The sequence below is a fragment of the Galleria mellonella genome, unplaced genomic scaffold (assembly GCF_026898425.1).
Source record: "Galleria mellonella isolate WM207_F2 unplaced genomic scaffold, CSIRO_AGI_GalMel_v1 utg117, whole genome shotgun sequence".
Lineage (NCBI taxonomy): Eukaryota > Metazoa > Arthropoda > Insecta > Lepidoptera > Pyralidae > Galleria > Galleria mellonella.
Window position 1 is genome coordinate 1,283,039 of NW_026441980.1, and position 20,131 is coordinate 1,303,169.

Genomic DNA, 20,131 nt, shown 5'->3' on the forward strand with positions numbered 1-20,131 from the left:
TTCTTTCCGTTAAGAATCTTTTTTTATTATTATTATTATTTTGAGTTGATATTTGAAATGTAGATTCATAAAAATCTAGTTTTATTGGAGCATGTGTATTTAATATTAATTTAATCGTGGGAAGCAAGACGGGTACTTTTTATATATTTTTTAAATTTTTTTGACAACTATATCAATATATTTGATAAAAAAAAAAACAGACATTTATTTTACAAAATTACTAGTTAATGTAAATTTATATGTATTTATAATAATTGGGGACATTCAAGTGATTGTAAATAATTTTGAGGGCTTTATACAAAAAAATCGTATTTAATTTTTTTTAAACAAAGTATTTTATAACCAAATCAATTCTGTGCTATATATTACTTACTTTTAGTGGTGCACGAATTTGAATAATTTTATTATTGAAGTAATTAGGAATTACTAATTTTATAATTCGATTACTTAATTAATAATATGTTAATATTAGTTTCCAATGCATTTACCAATTAGTGATCGATGTAAATCTAAATTATGTAATATTATTGATAATAAATTTCTTTCCTGTATCCACTCCTATTACACTATTCCTTCACAATAATTGATACGACTGACGATCAAAAAAAGAAAAAAAAACAACTTCTTTCATTTAAATTATTACAAATTTACTTTGATAAATGTCAAATATTGCTACTTTTTACTAAATATAATAAATTGGCATAATGCTTGACTATTAAAAAAAAGGACATTCTGAGCGATTGGGTTGACTCAACTACGTTAGTAGCGATTCGAACAAACTAATAAATGATTTTTGTGATTAGTAAAAATGTACCATGAATGAAATTTGTGATCATACGAAATTACTAGTCGGATGAAAATAGTAATCGAATGATTTGTTAAATATTCGATTAATCTGAATTAATTGATCGGTTGTAAATTAATTGTCAGATAAGTAATGTAGCGCATTGCTAGTTACTGTCAACTGTCAAAATTTTATTATAGTTGAAAAAAAAGGCGGGAAACTCGAATAAGAACAAGCGGGTTTTTTAAATTTTTTTTATTAATTTATTAAAACTATCTCTATCAATTCTTATTATTGAATAAAATATTATATTTTCACTAAATTCAGCGACAGTAATATAATTAGCATTCATGGGGAAGCGCAGTTGTAGAAAAAGGAAAAAAAAAGATGACGATTCAGGTGATGTAGACCATGAACCTTGTAATGACAAGGATATATATTCGGAAGATACTTCTACTGACTCAGAATCTGAAATTGATAAGGCCGATAAGTATAAACCTTACTACGTCACAGATTATATTAGAAGATATCCCGAGGAATCCCCTGGGACAGAATTTGTTGTCTTTGTAGAATCCTCAGATAGTCAGAAAACCATTGGATCCAGAGACTTGCTCTCACTCTCCTCCTGTTTAAAACGATTTAATAAAGGGGTAACTTATCTTAGATCTATAAATAAATTCAAAATCGGAGTATACTTTCAAAAGCCAGACTTAGCCAATGCTTTTTTAAATAATAAAACTTTTTTAAATGACTACCATTTTAAGGCCAGTATTCCTGCTTCTTCAACAGAAGTTACAGGCGTTATTAGAAATGTACCTACAAATATATCTAATAAAAAAATATATACTATGATATCGAGTTCTAAGAAAATTATTGCTATTAAAAGAATTTTAAGAAAAAATACCTTGACTCATGGATATGTGTTACAGCCAACTCTAACCGTGACAATTACTTTTGCTGCATCTGTATTACCTGAATATCTGGATATTGGAGGTTGGCGCCACAATGTCACTCCATATATACCACCAGTTAAACAATGCTACCGGTGCTTGAGGTATGGACATTTAGCTAAATTCTGTAAGAATTCTGAGCGTTGCAGCATCTGCAAAGGTGAGCATAATTATAAAACTTGTACAACTGGAATGGAAAACGCTATTTGTGTACACTGCAATGGAAATCACACAAGTGTATCACCGCAATGCCCTGTTAAACAAAAGAAAATTGCTGAAAATAGATCTAAATTCAGACCTGCTTCTTTTGGAGATATACTTAGCACTGAAATATTTCCTAAACTGGGTAACAAACCTAAAAAAAATGTAGACCTAATTTCAATTCTAAATTCTGATAACAAGAGTTTATCACTTTTAATAGAAAGCATAATCAAACTTATTTCACTACATAACACAAAGAACACATCTATTAACACTAAAAGTGTTTTGAATGTGTTATATGATACTTTTGGTAATAGACCTATTTCAAAAAATTCAATCGAGACCAATTAACTATCATACAGTGGAACGCTCAGAGCCTACTGAGCAATCGACATATTTTTACACAATTTTTAAATGAACATCATATTCACATTGCTCTCATCTCAGAAACTTGGCTAAAACCACATTACAAATTAAAAATTAAAGATTATTGTATAGAATGAAATGATTGTGGTAATAACCACAATGGAGTAGCGATTATTATACATAATAGTATTAGATATAAAAAACTTCACTCTTTTTTCGACAATTCTTTGCAAACTATAGCTATTAGTATTGAAGTTAATAATTCTTGGTATTCAGTTGCCAGTATTTACTGTCCTACCAATAGTACACCTAGTTTTACTAAAGCCAAATTTAAGTTCTTTTTGGAGTCTCTTCCTAAACCCACTATCATATCTGGAGATTTAAATGCACATCATACTATGTGGGGTTGTACCTCCACTAATACAAGAGGTAAAGACATTCTTGATTGTTTAGATGAATGTAATTTGGTACTATTAAATGATAAGCAAGTTACTACTGTTGGCTCTCATATTTGGAGACCCAATGGCCTTGATTTAACTATGGTATCCCCATCCATATCATTAAAATGCGAGTGGTCGGTTCATGATGATCCGTTAGGAAGTTATCACCTGCCGACTTTTACTAAAATAAACACTCCGTCAGGTGAACAACATGCTCCTATAGATGAAGTTAATAAACTTTTGTTAAATCGTATAAACCTACGTCTCGTTAATTGGGATCTTTATTCTGAAACTGTTAATCAATTACTTTTGGATTTCGAGTATGATGTCAATGAACCCTTAAACAATTACAATAGGTTCTGTAAAATTATTTTGACAGCTGTGGAACGTTCCGTTCCACGTAGGAACTTATCAAATAGCGGTGCAAATACTTCAAAGAGGCACAAACATATTGCAGTACCTTGGTGGAATAACAGGTGTGCGACAGCTGTCAATGATAGTAAAGCGGCTTACCTTAGGTTTAAACAAAATCCAACTCTCGATAATTACATAAATTTTAAAAGAGTTCAAGCTGTTAAAAAGTTAGTAATTAAGCAAGTAAGACAACAGGGGTGGCAGGAATTTTGTTCCAAATTTAATAGATTAACACCAATTTCCACTGTTTGGCAAAATATGAGAAAACTAAATTCAAAACATCGTCAAAATCATTTTAAAGATATATCATGGGTCAATGATTTTTTACGCAAATATACTCCTGATTTTGTACACTCACCTTTTGATGACAAACAGTTTAATTCTGTTAATTCATGCCCAAAATTTCTCACTGACCCATTCTCAATTGATGAAATATCCAGTGCAGTAAAATCTAGAAAAGATACAGCTAGTGGCCTTGATCGCTTAACATACAATATGTTTCGATTGCTGAATAAAATAAACCTTACTAAACTCTTACAAATTTTTAACGATTTATGGAAGGACTGTATTATCCCACCAGAATGGAAAATGGATTGTTTGATTCCAGTAATTAAACCCGGTAAAGATCCTACAAATTTCGACTCCTATAGACCTATAACATTGACGTCCTGTGCAGGCAAATTATTCGAACAATTAATTAAACAGCGTTTAGAGTTCTTTATTGAAAGTAATAGTATATTACCATCGAATCAATTTGGTTTTCGCCGTGGATATTCAGCGCGCGAAAGTTTAGCGAACTTCTATGTCGACCTTAGTACTGCTTTGAATAACGATGAATATGTTCTATCTGTTTTTTTAGATGTCGTAGGAGCTTTTAACAATGTAAATTTAACAGTTCTATCTTCGATTTTATCCTCATTTCTTCCAATGAAACTTATCGAATGGATTTATAATTTTCTTAGTAATAGAGAAGTGTATGTTAAAGTAAATAGTAAATTAATAGGACCTAGGTTAAGCTCTAAAGGAGTATGTCAAGGTGGTATTCTAAGCCCGCTACTATATATTTTATATATCTATAAACTTAATTCAATTTTAGGAAACAGTGTGAACAACTTGCAATTTGCCGATGATTTATTAATTTATATAAAAGGAAAGAATATTATTGATATGCAATTAGTGTTAAATGAGTCATTAAAAAGACTTGAGAAATATTTTTCTCTTCTTTCCCTCGATATTAGTTTAACCAAAAGTAAAGTAGTTGTTTTTCATCAAGTTCATAAATATGTTCCATTAATGAATATTATATATAATAATCAAACTCTTCCAACAGACTGTAGCGTTAAATTTCTGGGGGTAATTTTTCATCAAAATTTAAAATGGGATCTATACGTTGATTGCTTAGTAGATCGTGCTTTAAGAGCCACTAATATAATAAGATCTGTAATTGGTCGTAACTGGGGAGCTGATCCTAAAATTATCCTTTTACTTTACAAATCTCTTGTTAGAAGTAATTTTGATTACGCTTTCTTTTGTTATGCCTCAGAACATAAATTAGTAGAAAAACTCGAAAAAATTCAAAATATGAATTTAAGACTTATTTTAGGTGCTATGTATACTTCTCCAATTATCTCAATGCAAGTAGAATGTAATTTGCCTCCTATCCTTCTTCGTTTCGAATACCTAAAACTCAAATTTCTCTTCAAAGTTTTTTCAGTTTCCAATAACCCACTCATACTCAAATTATTAAATTGCCCCATTTCTATGTTTTTGAATAAAACTATTGTCAATGATTTGAATTTACGAGATGAATATAACATCTATAGTAGTAAGATACTTCCTTGTTATAATGGCCTTTATGAGAGTAAGTTCTGTAAGATCAAAATTGTTATACGTAAAGACATAAAAGAAAAGCACGATATGTATGAGACTTTATCAGAATTTATTGACTACAGGCAGATATATACAGATGGTTCCAAAAATGCACTTAGCACTTCAGTGGCTTTTTACGATTTGTCAAATAGATTTGGTCACGGTTATAAAATTTCAACTTTGGCTAGTATTTACACAGCAGAAGCAAAAGCTATATTTTTAGCATTAGAATACATAGAAAAACAGGTACTATATTCGAAATGGATTATAATTACAGATAGTATGAGTGTTCTTATGGCATTAAAAAATAACACAATCATTTCATCATCAAACTACTTAATTCAAGAAATTCGTAATAAATATTATCATCTCTGTACTATATATGGAAAAGATATTATCTTCATCTGGACCCCTTCACATATTGGAGTGTTTGGGAATGAACAAGTAGACACTTTGGCTAAAATTATTAATTCAAGTGCTGCTCGTGTTCAAGATTTACCCCTTTGTTACTCAGATTGTAGTATTGGAATACATAAAATCGTTACAACTAAATGGGAGGAGCATTGGACTCAAATATTACAGACTAAAGGCAAATGGTACCGCAAAATTAATTGGCGTATTGGAAAACCGTGGTTCTGCAAAGGAAAAGACACAAACAGAAAATTTTACACCAATATTTGTAGATTACGAATCGGCCACGGACATTTCAACGAACACCTGCACCGAATGGGCATGATCGCTTCCCCATCATGCACATGGTGTAACTCAAATACAGCCCAATCTCTACATCACCTTTTTTTTTTGATTGCTCTGAATTTGTCATTCAAAGACACATTATGTTTGACGAACTTAGGATTATCTTCAAAAAACCCGAAAATATCCCGCACTCAATCCCGCTTCTCTTAAGATTTCCTTCTTGTTTCAAAGCTATTTTCACTTATATTACTACAACATTCAAGGAGCTATAAGAATACTTTTATTGAATTGCAAGACAATGATTTTTTATAATTATTTATTTTTAATTTGATAAATCCACTGGTTTAAGAAAACTCAAGAAAAGATATTTATGAAAATGTACTTACCGGATTTGACAAATGAAATATTGAAGATTATGACAATAATTGAAGCGACATTAGAAAAATAAAATTCCAGACAAATTCTTTTTGAAGACTAGGCAGCATGGTCTCCGACCTTAGCCTGTTCCAAACGGAACAAACGTACTAAAAAAAAAAAAATTATTATAGTTGACTTGACATTGGCATTAGCTAATCGGTGAAGAGAAAAATAAAAACATTATCAGCAATCATGGATTACAGAATTTAAAATATCTTTATTAATAGGTATTTACTTTTATTATTTATATTTTATTGTGTTGCATACGAGTGAGCCCTGTAGTTGATAACTATTACTTCTGTAGTGTACTATATTAATAAAGTTTTTTTTTAGTTTATTTTCTGCGATTTGAAAATTTCCTACATCATGTCTATCGTTGCTATGTGTTTGTTGAGGAAAATCAGCTATTGTAGGATTAGTTTTGTTCTGAAGGTATCTAAACACTATTTATATTTAGCAAAATTTTGACGTTCGAATGCTATATTTAATATAAAAGCAACAGGTGATAAATGCGTCTGATTACCTCTTAGGCCTTATAGATATAAGGTAATAGTCTTCTGATCATATATATATTTAATTTTACTTACTTTTTTTATATCATTAATCATCTCAGCTGTTATCTGTCTACTGCTATATATGGGCCTTCATCATAGACTGCCATAAGCAACATCCTAAACCACCAGCATCCACTGACGCCCTGCAATGAATTTGAGGTCTATCCCGCACTAGATATAGTGTGGCGTCATCCTACACTGAGTTTGTCTGTATATGGTAACCAATCAAAAACCTTTCTTCCCTATTGCTTGTTGGTTTTTCTAGATATGTGATCAGTTCATTGCCACTTCAGCTTGCTTATCCTTCAGGCTGTGTATAAAGAGACCCTCTTTGCTTCTTCTGTGAACATCCTCATTTCAAATTCTATCATGCAAAGAAACTCCGAGCATAGCCCTCTCCATGGCTCATTGAGTAATTGATGATACATGATCTGTCTGTGAAATATGTTTGATTTCAATTAAACATCTTAATAATCAGTCATTAATTAGTAGTTGTATTATATTCTATATTTCCTTACTATTATTTTCAGAGGAACCTGTCCAGTAATCCCATAGTGAGGGTCGAGCAAGGTAAACTGAAAGGTTCAACACATAATCTATTAGATGGATCACCATATTATAGCTTCAAAGGAATATCTTATGCACAGCCACCTGTTGGGGAGCTGAGATTTAAGGTGGGTTATTTAATTTAGTTGTTAAACATATAGAAATATTTATTTATTTATTCTTTATTGACCACATTACAAAACATATTTGGTAAAGGCAGATTTAATACTACTTTAACAAAACAAAAATGTAATTATGCAGTGAAAAAATTGAAAATTATATTTTTCCCAAGGGTTGACCATTGGCTTGTTTGTTGTTATAAGTTATATAAAAAAAAAAAACATTTTTCAAGAGTAATGTATATATTTTCAGGCTCCATTACCTCCCAAGTCTTGGGAAGGTGTCTGTGAAGTAATAAAACATGGCCCAGTATGCCCTCAATTTGACACATTAACTTCCCAACGGATTGAAGGAAATGAAGATTGTTTATTTCTCAATGTATACACAAAATCACTTGCACCGAGTGATAAATTACCTGTTATGGTATTTATCCATGGTGGTGCTTATTTGCAGGGATCAGGTAATTCAGATGCGTATGGTCCAGATTTTCTCTTGCAACATGATGTTATATTAGTAACATTAAACTATAGACTTGATCTACTAGGTTTCTTAAATCTAGATATTCCTGAAGTATCAGGAAATGCAGGTCTCAAAGATCAAGTTGCTGCTCTTAAGTGGATAAAAAGCAATATAGACAAATTTGGTGGCGATTCAAACAATATAACCCTCTTTGGTGAAAGTTCAGGTGGAGTGTCAGTAACATGCCATTTAATTTCACCAATGTCGAATGGCTTGTTCAACAAAGCTATAGCACAAAGTGGAACATGTTTAGATGACTGGGTGATCAATAGAGATGCAAAATCGACAGCTTTTAGAGTTGGCAAAATATTAGGAAAACATACTGATAATCCTAAAGAATTATTAAAATTTCTTCAAAGTGTCCCTGCGACTGATCTTTTGGGACTTACGTTTAAAATCATAACCGAAGAAGAGAAAAACAGAGGTTTACCTTTACTTTTTACTCCTGTTATTGAGAAGAAGTTTGATAATGTGAAGTCTTTTTTATCTGTGGATCCACTTGATGCTCTAGTTACTGGAGATATCGGTAAATTTCCAATAATAACAGGTTATAATTCATCAGAATCCATAAGTATGATTGGAGTCATACGAAAGAAAGCAAACTTTAGAAGTAAACATCCAGAATATCTTGTTCCCAAAGAAATTATGTACAAAGTATCTACTGAGAAAATGAAGGAGTTTGGAGAATGTATTAAGAGGTTTTATGTGGGTGACAAAGACTTTACTGCTGAAGTGATAGAAGCACAAATAGATATGTTATCTGATATATATTACATATATAATAATAGTAGATTTGTACATTTGTATAGTAAGTCAGACCAACCAATTTACCAATATGTGCTTGATTACGATACTGATTTAAATTCTTTTAAGAAACTGTTTGGGATGTCGCATGTGAAAGGGATGTGCCATACTGAAGACCTATTGTACCTATTTTCTAGTAAATCCACCAAGGAGCTATACAAAGAGCAGGAAAGAGTTAGAGAATTGGTGTTTACACTCACAAAGTTATGGACTAACTTCGCTAAAACTAGGTATGCCTCTCATCATTTTAATATTTAATTTACTTAGTTATTTAATTTATATACTTACCTGTTATTACTGATTTAAATTATGGAAATATTTCTGATTTTTTTTATACAACTTAGAATGGCAAACAAGCTGACGGTCCACCTGATGGAAAGTGGCAACCGTCGCCAATAGACATGAGCAGTACCATGGACATAAAAAAGTATACTGTTCGCCAATGATACCCCCCATGCGTTGAAATTCCTGAGTACTCAGGTGTTATTCCTCTGCACCCAGTAAATTCACGCCATATCCCACCCTTCAAACTGAAACACAGCCATGCAAACACAACTGCTTCACAGTTGAAACACGAATGGGACAGAGGTACCCAAGCAATCGACTTTTGTACAAAGTCTCCCTCTGGTATTCAATTGATATTGAATTCAATGTTGTTATTATTGCAGATTTTTTAATAACTACTAATCCTTGTTCAATTCTAATAATTTCAATAATAAAGAATTGTGAACTAAACTCCGTACAGTTTATACCGAAAACATTTCCAGAATATTATTGTCAAAGCTAAATTTGTATTATATATCTTTCCTAAAACATTCAAAAGGTACATTTGCTTTATATAATAATTAACCATAAATATAGGCATTTAGATTAATGCTAAGTGCATTATGTTAATTAATTATGGCCTATTTATAGGTGCCAATGTTTGCTTAATTACTGTAATATGCATATATTGTTGCTTTGACCAGTAGGTGACCCATAACGAAGTAGATAACGAAATCTGGACTTTGAAACGTATCAAATCGCCGTATAAAAACTTAATTTAATGGTAGACTTTGTACCAAAGTCGTTTAAGGGACTACTCACACTTATTCAGCTTTTGTCCATAGAAAACAACGATTTTGTATGGAGACGTGTACGCATCCATTCAACTTTCCGCGTCTATTCTGCTTTCGCGGTAATTCAGTATAAAATGAAGATAAATGTGTATTTATCATGCGAATGCTATAGAGAGCGTTCAGCGCTGTTCCGCCGCGTTCACCGTCGAACGCGGCGAAATAGCTCTTTACAGGGATGTTTCGCGACTCCTTGTCAACAAGTTGCGATCTGTATTGTTTCTGCATTGATTTAATTTTTTTAATTGCGTACTCATTATGTACGCAAGGATTAAAGAGTGCATACGTATTTTATAGTAATTATAATTATTTTATTGTTACAAATTGTAGCATATTCAACGCCGTACGCAGTAGACAAGCGTTTTAGCGGACATAGCACGCTATGACGGCTTTTCTCATTCTTACGACGCCTTACGCGGCTGATAGAAGCAGAGCTGTATAAGTGTGACCAAAATCATTCAGCGAAACGCGAATGGAGCTGAATAAGTGTGAGTAGTCCCTAATTAGGTACCTCTTTCCCATTCACGTTTCTGCCGTGAAGAAGTTGTGTTTGCATGGCTTTAATTCGGTATAAAGGGTAGGATATAACAGTGAAGTTCCAATTAATTAAGGTTTTTTCAAAAAAGCAAAAGAGATTTTTCTTTCTTGCCTTTCTTCTTAGCTGAAATTGCGTTTCAAATGAGCAGTAATGAAAAAATTATTATTCAATAATGCTTTGCAAATTTCTATCCTTTCCTCTCAATAATTATGAGTATGTACTTATTGTTATTTCTATCTATTAATCTAAAATCTATTTTATCTACATTAAGGTACTTAATTGCATACTTGCAGTGATCCAACGCCAGATCAGAGCCTCGGCGTGAAGTGGAAGCCGTATACAACAACGGGCGAGGAATACTTACACATTGGAGAGCCCCTGATGTTGGAGCATGCCGCCAACCGAGAGAGAGTCGAATTCTGGAACCAACTGTACTGTGAAGCGGGACTCCCACACATTGACACTCACAAAAGTTGAAGGTCCTCTTAAGATCCCTGTAGGAGTAAACAATGTAGATTGCTTTAAACATTATTAGAAATTTGATCAAGAGATAAATTTATTTATTTATTTATTTATTTTTTAATACTGTATTGCACCAAAATTACAGGATATATTGAAAATTTTTCGATAAGTATAGTGTAATACAAAAGGCGGTGTTATTGCTAAGCAATGTCTTCCAGACAACCTTGTCTTAAATATCAGTGCACTGAGAAATTTTATTCATCTTCAACTTTCTTTTATAACCATATAAGCTGCACTATTTGTTCTTGATTTTTATTTTCGTGTGCTCATTGCCCATTACTCTGTACCTATTTTTTTTTATTTTATAATTTAAATTAGAAAACCCAATACAATACGTCACTTATAGATGACGTATGAAATTAAAAAATATAGGTAAACCAGTTTTTAAACTAAGAACAAGGAATTTTTTAATTAGACCGTCAGAAATACAACTGTCAATACCGCCTACAATTTTGTGTTATTTTTGCGTGATGCCTGAATAAACACATAGACAAAATTAAAAAAAAAAAAAAACTTGTTTTAGCTTCTGTTGCTCTTATTAAGTTATAATTTTATTATATTTGTAAAATATAGTACACAATTAGTACCTGTGTATATATTGTTATTAAATATTACCATTAAAGATGTAGTTTTTATTTTACCCCACAATTCGTAACTATAAGTGTCCTTATTTTTTTATACAGCTTAGAACGGCAAACAAGCTGACGGCCCACCTGATGGGAAGTGGTAACCGTCGCCTATAGATATGAGCAGTGCCATGGACATAACAGAGTATACTGTTTCGCCCATGATACTCCTCATGCGTTGCCCTATCTAGATTTACTTAGTAAAAATAATAGATATTGTATTAGATTGTGTTTTTTTTTCTAATTACGGTTTATTTATTGACATAAATAATACTGTGAGATTCGGGGGCAGGATTTACAATTTCGAGGACTTCAGTTATTAAAAAAAGTATATTACTATCATTTTAACATAATTTCGCCATTTGGTCCCGACATAGAATAGGATATGGGGGAGGGGTAAGAAGGGATAGTTAGTAATGGGGATTAGAAGCCCCATCGCTATCAATATACCCTGTCAGGTCGACCTCCTCGTGGTTCCCCCTGGAAACCATCGTGCTGAATTCCAGGCGTATTCATCACGGTGGGCAAACTGACCTGCCTTTTCCTCCTCACTTATCTATCACTGGTGCCCCGCCAGCGTATACCGTTAGCGCAGGCGGGGTTACCATTCCATTATCATCCATTAAAAAAAACCCCATGGGGGAGGCTTATGTTTAGCAGCGGACAGTTAAAGGCTGCATCCAAATCAATTTTTATAAAGTTATTAAAACAGCATTTATTAACTAAACAAAAACTTGGTTGGTCGCCTGGTTTCAACATAATAATTATTGTGGTAAATTATTAATATTGTATGTTTAATTAATTAATGAAATATAATATTTATGCATTATTTATATAAGTATGTATCTATGTAATACAATGTTATCTTTGGCTGTTAAGTTGGTTACACAGGTTACAGCAGCTGAAAATCAGTGCTTTGCTTTTAAGCAAAACCATCACTGAGCTGTAGCCTATTTGGGTCACTGCGACACACATGGCGAAACCATATTTTCATATTTTTATCTTTTGTTGTATATTTTAAACAGTGTAAATAATTTGATTGTATAAACTCATTTGTAAATTTACGTGTGTCATAAATGGCTCAAATAAAAAGTTTATCTATCTATCTATATGATGATGATAAAACAGTTCTCAGTTTCTCAGTCACCAACACCTGTTTGCTTCATTCAGGTCTGCAGGCACACTTATACGCGTGCCGAAGCAATGGTGGTCGGTCGATGCTAAAAACTTTGAATGAAAGGTAAACGAATGTATCCTATGTAAACATCTGAACGTCCATGTAAAATGACCGTTTAAATATTACTTATCTATATATGATTTGTGAACTTAGTTATAAGAGATCAGTGTTCATAATCAATCGTAAGGGAAAAGTTGTTATAACTGTTAAATCAATCGTACATTTGTGTTCTTGTATGTTTCTTAACACGTTCGTTAAACTTCAAGTGTAGGTAACACTTGAAGTTTAAAAGCAAGTAATCTACCTAAGGAAGCGTACATACTCGTGGTAAATACACTCAAATATTTTCAGACGAATGGTTTTTTTTAATGGGTGATAATGGAATGGTAACCCTACCCGCGCTATCAGTATACACCGGCGGGGCACCAGTGAAGGATGATAGGTGAGGATGAAGCAGGTCAGTTAGCCCATCGTGTCGAATTCAATAAGAATTGTTCACGATGGTTTCCAGGGGTAACCACGTGGAGGTCGATATTGCTAACAATGGGGCTGTCAAACTCCATTGCTAACAACCCCTTTCCCCCCAGACAAATGGTTACTATTCCGTAGGTGTTATGATCGACTTTTATAAGCTTTTATCCATCTGTTCTGAGGGAGGGAAGGGGAAAGTGAGGGTCCAATTGCTAGCAATATACCCAAACATGTCCTCCTCTTCCACGTGGTCCTCCCTGGAAACCATCATGTTCAATTCTAGGTGCATTCATCACGATAGGCTAACTGAACTATCTTTTTTTTGTGGGGGGGGGGACAGGGATTGTTAATAATGAGATCCAACAGACCTATTACTAGCAATATACCCTAACAGGTCGACCTCCACGCGGTTCCCCCTGGAAACCATCGTGATTAATTTTTGATGAATTAATCACGATGGGTCAACTGACTCGCTCCATATTCACCTATCATCCCTCACTAGTGCTCCGCCAGCGTATTCGGATAACGCAGGCGGGGTTACCATTTCATTGTCGTCCATTAAAAAACACTTCTAATGGCATATTTTAATACGCTGTTAGTCTAAAATATGTATGTACATGTAAATGCGTCTGTGAACGGCAGAGTTGAAACAAATGGAAGGGGAAACTTTATTTTTTTTATGTAATATTCACGTAAGTATAACTTTATAAATTGTAACCTTGGATATAGGGGCAAGGATGGGGAATTATTTTTTCTCATTTTTTCTAACGAATGAAAAATATAAAAATGTACAAATATGGCCGAAGCCCGAAGGATAAGCAAGCTGAAGTGACAGTGGGCTGGTCATATAGCTCGAACAACCCACAACCGATGGGGAAGAAAGGTTCTTGAGTGGAGACCCCATACGGGCAAACTCATTGTAGGATGATCCCTCACTAGATGGAGTGACGACCTTAAATGTTTTGCAGGGAGTCAGTAGATGCAGGTGGCTCAGGACCGATATAGCAGTCTATAGGGGAGGCCTATGTCCAGCAGTGGACGCATAAAGGCTGAAATGATGATGCCATATACTGAGTAATAAATGTACTCGTACATTTTTTTATACAATTTAGAATGGCAAACAAGCTGACGGCCCACCTGATGGGAAGTGGTTACCGTCGCCTATAGACATGAGCAGTACCATGGACATAACAGAGTATACTGTTTCGCCCATGATACTCCTCATGCGTTGCCATTCCTGAGGACTCGGGTGTTATTCCTCTGTACCCTGTAAATTCACGGCATATCCCACCCTTCAAACCGAAACACAGCCATGGGAACACAACTGCTTCACGGTAGAAACACGAATTGAACAGAGGTGCTCAAGCAAACGACTTTTGTACAAAGTCTCCCTCTGGTAAACATTACGATATGGTTATCATATATTCCTATGCCTACATGGCTTAAAAAAAATTAGCCTATTTTTGTATAGAGATACTCTATCTATATAATCTATGCCTATATATAAGAATATAATGCGATAAAAAAATTTAGATACATATATAGGTAGGTACGTAGTTAATCATCCTAATTAGGTAAGTAGTTCTATGTAAATTAATCGGGATTACATTTTAATTATTTATCATAGATAAAAATGTACTGGCTTTAAATTCTATTATTATATTTAAATAGATTTATATAGACATCCATAATAAGATAATGAGAACGCATAATCCGATATAGTAAGATGTCCACGCAAATATCAATGTTATTTTTTTGTATTAACTACCTAAATATCATTGCTGTTTATCACAATTCTAAATAAAATCAAAGTATCTTTAGTTTTAATACAAAAATAAAATTAATTTAGTTTTTTTTTTCTTGCAATTTTAAAAAACTTAGCTTTCAGTTAACTTTGCCTCGACGTGCTGTAAAAAAAATGAAGTTGAAACGCGTTATAAATAAGAAATCGTTTAAGTAATATAAGAAACTAGTGGTGAACATCTCCGGTGGAAATTTAGATCTAAATTATATAAGTACTACATTTTTTTAACGGATGATAATGGAATAGCAACCTTGCCTACGCTATCGATATACACAAGCGGAACACCTGTAAGGTGAAGATAGGTGAGGATGAAAGCAGTAAATGAGATGAAAGTTGTAAAGATACAACTGTAACCATGGATCCTTGGGGGGAAAGGGATTGTTAGTAATGGAGACTGACAATCCCATTGCTAGCAATATACCCAACTAGGTCGACCTCCTCGCGGTTCCCCCTGGAAACTATCGTGATTAATTCCTGATGAATTCATCATGATGGGCTAACTGGTCTGTTTTCATTCTCATCTATCACCCTTCACTGGTGCTCCGCCAGCGTATCCCGTTAGCGCAGGCGGGGTTATCATTCCATGGTTCCAAAAAAAACCATGGATCCTTTTACTAAACTAAACTCGTTCTGAACTAAAATGGCTTCCGATTCACTTGCACAGTGGTGTTAAAATTCTTTGGAATCTTTTACAATTCTTTATAACCCTTAATCTCCTCAGTATCTTAAAGACAGATTCCAATTTTTATGTATAACCCACTTTCGAGATCGTCATTCCAGTTTTAATCAACAGGGTCCAGAATTGAAATGTTATGTACTAATTATATTATGGAATGCAATAAGAAATAAATAAATCAGCTATTGTATACCTCCATCTATCTATTAAACTTCTGCTCTCAATATTTTACCACCTCAGCCATCAACTTTTGGAATGCACCACCTATTCACACCAAAAAGTCCCTTCTTGAACATGACTTCAAATTATTACAATAATAAATAACTTCAAATTATATTGTTGTATGATTAGCCATGACTTGTATATATTACATATAGTTATTTACACCTACATGTATGTATTGTATTGTATATTATTTATGTATGTATAATTTTTGTAAGTATATTATTGTATATGCATGTATGTTCATTCATCTTAAAATGTATTAATGTTGTTATCAATCAAAATATTTATACAATTTACAAATTAATTTTGTTAGACCAATACACCGTCATTTAATCTCTCTGTTTAGCGTAATGGTTGACTGGTAGAGAATGCCATCAAGACATATTTTAATGTGTACAAAAGTATAAATAAATTAATCAAGTATTTTTTAGAAAAATAAATTTACAATCTACGAAATAGTTTTAAACAGGCTACCTCATCATCAACATATCAGCCGTTATCTGTCCACTGCTGAACTGAGCTTTCCCACAGACTGCAAAAAGGAACTGGTCCTGAGCCATCTACATACTTGACTCCCTGCAATACATTTGAAGTCATCACTCCTTCTAGTAGTCCTATACCGTGTTTGGGTGTACGAAGTAATCACTCCCCCTTTTCCCGGTTGTCGGTTTTTCGAGTTATGTGATCAGTCCATTGGCACTTTAGTTTGCTTAGGTTTCGGGCTATTTTGGTCCCTTTGATTCTTCTGCGAATATCCTTAGTTCAAATTCTATTACCCGCAGAAACTCCGAGCATAACCTTATTCATAGCATGCTGAGTAACTTAAAGCTTTTGTATACCGGCAATCATGTAAAACCATGTTTCGATTCCGTAGATCATTACTAACAACTGGTTAAAGACCTTTGTCTTCAAACTTTGAGGTATTTTTGATGCTTTTCATCATGTGGCATAGTTTTCCGAACGCTGCCCAGTTGAATTCGTTGGTTGACCTTTCGGTCGAAAGTGAACTTACTGAAACAACAGGTTGTCCCAGGTATACATTTTCGTCGACCAACTTCGAGCGTAGTGTTCTCAATCATAACCGGTATAGATATGGCTTGAACGTTAGCTATGATTTTAATATTGTTCATATTTATGTTAAGACCTATCTGTTTAGAAGCACTGTTTAGGTCGTTGAACATAGCATTCAAATCCTTCAGGTTTTCCGCTATGATCACAATATCAACGGCAAATCAAAGGTAAGTGACGTACTCAACACTGATGTCCATATCTTTTCCAGTTCAAGAGCCTAAAAACATCTTCCAATGCAGCTGAGAAGAGTTTCGGGAATATGACGTCATCCTGTCTTATACCTTTCTGTACTGGGATGGGTTTTGTACTCTAATTTTCTATTCGGATAGGCATTGTAGCCACGCTACACATATACACACTTCGATATGCCTATAGTCTGGCACTATTAGAAAGAACTAGTACCGCCCATATATCAACTGAATCAAAGGTTTTTTATAGCGTAGTACAAACGCGAGACATCAAAAATCGTCGCGTTTGTGCATAAGAAGATTGATCATGACGTTTGAAAAAAGTACATAGCCGCGATTCAGAAGGGATAACGGTTAATAGTTTTTCAATAGGGTATTGTCACCATTCGGAGGCCTTCTTAAAAACAAGACCACCGCACATCTGCTTTACGTTTTTCGGGCGGTTTTTCACCTGGTCTCAGAAGCTCTGCTGTAATTCCATCTTCACTCGGTTTTCGGCCTTGCTGTTTTAAGCTGTTTGAAAGTCATGCCAATCTATTAAAAATTGATGTCCGGAATAATTTCATAACATAACTTTAGCTCTTTGATTGTTATTCGCATTGGCATGTGGTGTTAACGACGATTTGTGTTCATAGAACTTCTCAATCTCACTCAAAAACTCAGATGTGGCAGAAATTATATCATTGGTCTTTAACTTTGTCAATTGACTAGAATAGATAAATCTACCCTAGCTAATAAGTTGTTAAACTAATCACTGTGTTTTAAGCTTAAGTGCCATAAATAAATGTAATATTGAATTACTAACGATCCGTTTGGCTTCGCGAATGTAGATAGATAAAAAGATACATTAGTATTTTAAATTAGTATTTAGACCACTACATAACTGATAACAACAACATTAGGCGTAAGGTAGGTCACGCACGCCGATGCTTTTTCTTACTTTTTGCGTTTTTATATCTGTCATAACTTCTACACGAAAAGTCCGATTTAAATAATTTAAAGAGAAAAAACATTTATTCGGCATTTCATATAGGAATACAAAATAGAAAATCTTTTATTAAAGATTTGATATTCCTATTTCAGTAAATACCGAATGGTATTCCAACTCAGCATAATTGTGCTGTGGTATTTAAAATATCAAAACGGTCATTTTCAGTGGGATCATCGAATATTAACAATCTTGATTATGAAACTATTTAGCTTTACTTTATTTTAATTTGGCTGTACAAATTTCAAATATACGTAAATTTCCAGGCATTTAACGCGGCATATTAAATCTGGCGGGCTACGAAATCCGAGCCCCTTTCGTCGTTTTCACATAGAAATGATGAGGAAAAACCCAATGATGGCGCATTTGCAAATGTCACGAGGTCAATTAACGAATTCCCTTGTGCAGCTGCTCCCGAGCGTCGTACCAAGGTTGACCCAGTGTTCCCCAGACAAAGTAATATAATGACAAGTCAAAACTCTCTCTTATAATTGCGAGCGCTGCCATCTAGAAGAAGTAGGAACAGAACTACATAGTTTTAAATCATTTCCGATGTTACATCTGGTTGAAATTTACTTGAGGTATGTTCTTTTAACCATAAATTATATGTGAATATCTGGGCTATTATTAATATTTAAGACACATAACTGCAATTATCTGACGAACTATGTGTAACTTAATTAGTGTTGTGCCTGGCAATCCTCACCAGCATCGGGCTCCAAGAACTCCTACGAGCTCTTCTTTATCCTGGTAAGTTCAGCGAGAGAAAGCTATAGGGGTCATTAACTCTCAAATTTTGGAATAATATGTATAAAGCTCTAAAACGTGGCCCAGTGTGTTCACAATTCGATATGATAACTTCACAGTTACTTGAAGGAAATGAAAACTATTTACTCCTCAATGTATTCACAAAATCACTTGTACCGAGTGACAAATTATCTATAAAGGTCAAGCTATTTCAAATTTTCTTTTATAGCACGTTAAACCTATCGATAGTAACAATAATCTACATACTTTAAGTATTGGGCTAAAAAACTTAATTCTTCTACAATAAAATACAAGTGTAGATGCATCTTCAGTAACATATGAAATGATTTCACGAATATTAAAAGACTTGTTTAACAAAGCCATAGCACACAATGGAACATGTTTAAGTGATTTGCCACAGAATAAAGACCTGAGATCAAGGAGCTATCAAGAGTTGGTTAAATTTTAGAAACAAATAAAAATATATTATTTATATTTATGCTTTATATACAAACTCTAGAGAGACTTTTCCCTTTCGGATCCTTTGAGGAATAATGAAGAATTTATCCGAATCCCGAAGATTTATTATAATTTCTTTAAAGTATTTCTGCCAATAATCACACGGAGCTTACGCTTAAGACAAGAACTCATGCCCCTCATCGCTCAATTCTTGTTTAAAGGGATATTTAGACAATGAATTTTTAAGAGTCCTTTATTAATCATCTACGCTAACGCTTTATAAAGAACTTATCTAAAAATTTAAAGACTAGATTCAGCGATTTTGTATGTGTTGATATATAGACCAATCAGTCACTCAATCAGTATCTTTTTCTATATTTATAGATTTGTGTACATATATACCTATTTTTAAATGTTTTTAGGACTCTAATTAAATATTGCAGCAAAAATACATCTTGCTTATTATTTTTGTTAATTGTAATTTTTTAAACTGACGACTTACAAGCTAAAGTCTAAAAATAATATAAAAAACGTCAATGCTAGTAAGAAAAAATAAATAATTTAAAGAATCATAACGATATACATGAGCTGTATGGGCAAAGTCCTTTGTCTTTCCTTTTGTAATAAACAGAATAAAAAATATTGTGCTCTTAATTCAGCGTTGCTAAATTAGATATATTTTCGCAATTTTAGGTAAAAAAGTTCGACATGCGTAATTTTGGAGAAATGTATTTTTTAGAAGTTCTGGAGAAAAGTGAAATGAGAAATTAGAGTATTTATTTTAAAAATTTTGAGTAATAGTTTCAGTATTCGTAAAGCGTAAAGTGTCTAATTACAATAAAAT

General features: G+C 33.4%; 1 protein-coding gene and 1 long non-coding RNA gene across 4 annotated transcripts; one reads left to right on the plus strand and one right to left on the minus strand.

Moving 5' to 3' along the window:
• Positions 1-1,024: 1,024 nt before the first annotated feature.
• LOC128200862 (uncharacterized) lies at positions 1,025-4,539 on the minus strand. The gene is made up of 2 exons (XR_008252927.1): positions 3,004-4,539; positions 1,025-1,886 (listed from the first exon to the last, which is right to left on the minus strand). It is a non-coding gene; the product is annotated as an uncharacterized LOC128200862 (long non-coding RNA).
• Positions 4,540-6,317: 1,778 nt separating this feature from the next.
• On the plus strand, positions 6,318-11,475 carry LOC113510370 (juvenile hormone esterase-like). 3 transcript variants are annotated; one of them, XM_031913647.2, is made up of 5 exons: positions 6,318-6,364; positions 6,471-6,569; positions 7,222-7,365; positions 7,610-8,910; positions 10,627-11,475. In XM_031913647.2, the coding sequence occupies exons 2-5, from the start codon at positions 6,504-6,506 to the stop codon at positions 10,808-10,810; spliced, it is 1,695 nt and encodes a 564-aa protein (XP_031769507.2). In that variant the 5' UTR covers positions 6,318-6,364; positions 6,471-6,503; the 3' UTR covers positions 10,811-11,475. The 3 variants fall into 3 exon arrangements, with proteins under 3 accessions (XP_031769507.2, XP_026749625.2, XP_052751587.1); XM_026893824.3 differs by lacking the exon at positions 6,318-6,364 and having other exon boundaries at positions 6,377-6,569; XM_052895627.1 differs by lacking the exons at positions 6,318-6,364; positions 6,471-6,569 and adding an exon at positions 6,700-6,908.
• The last annotated feature ends 8,656 nt before the right edge of the window (positions 11,476-20,131 follow it).

Coding starts and splice junctions, on each gene's coding strand:
- LOC113510370 (XM_031913647.2), top strand. CDS start 6,504: ATGTCTATCGTTGCTATGTGTTTGTTGAGGAAAATCAGCTATTGTAGG. Junction 7,366..7,609: donor TTGGGGAGCTGAGATTTAAG/GTGGGTTATTTA, acceptor ATATATTTTCAG/GCTCCATTACCTCCCAAGTC. Junction 8,911..10,626: donor ACTAACTTCGCTAAAACTAG/GTATGCCTCTCA, acceptor GCATACTTGCAG/TGATCCAACGCCAGATCAGA.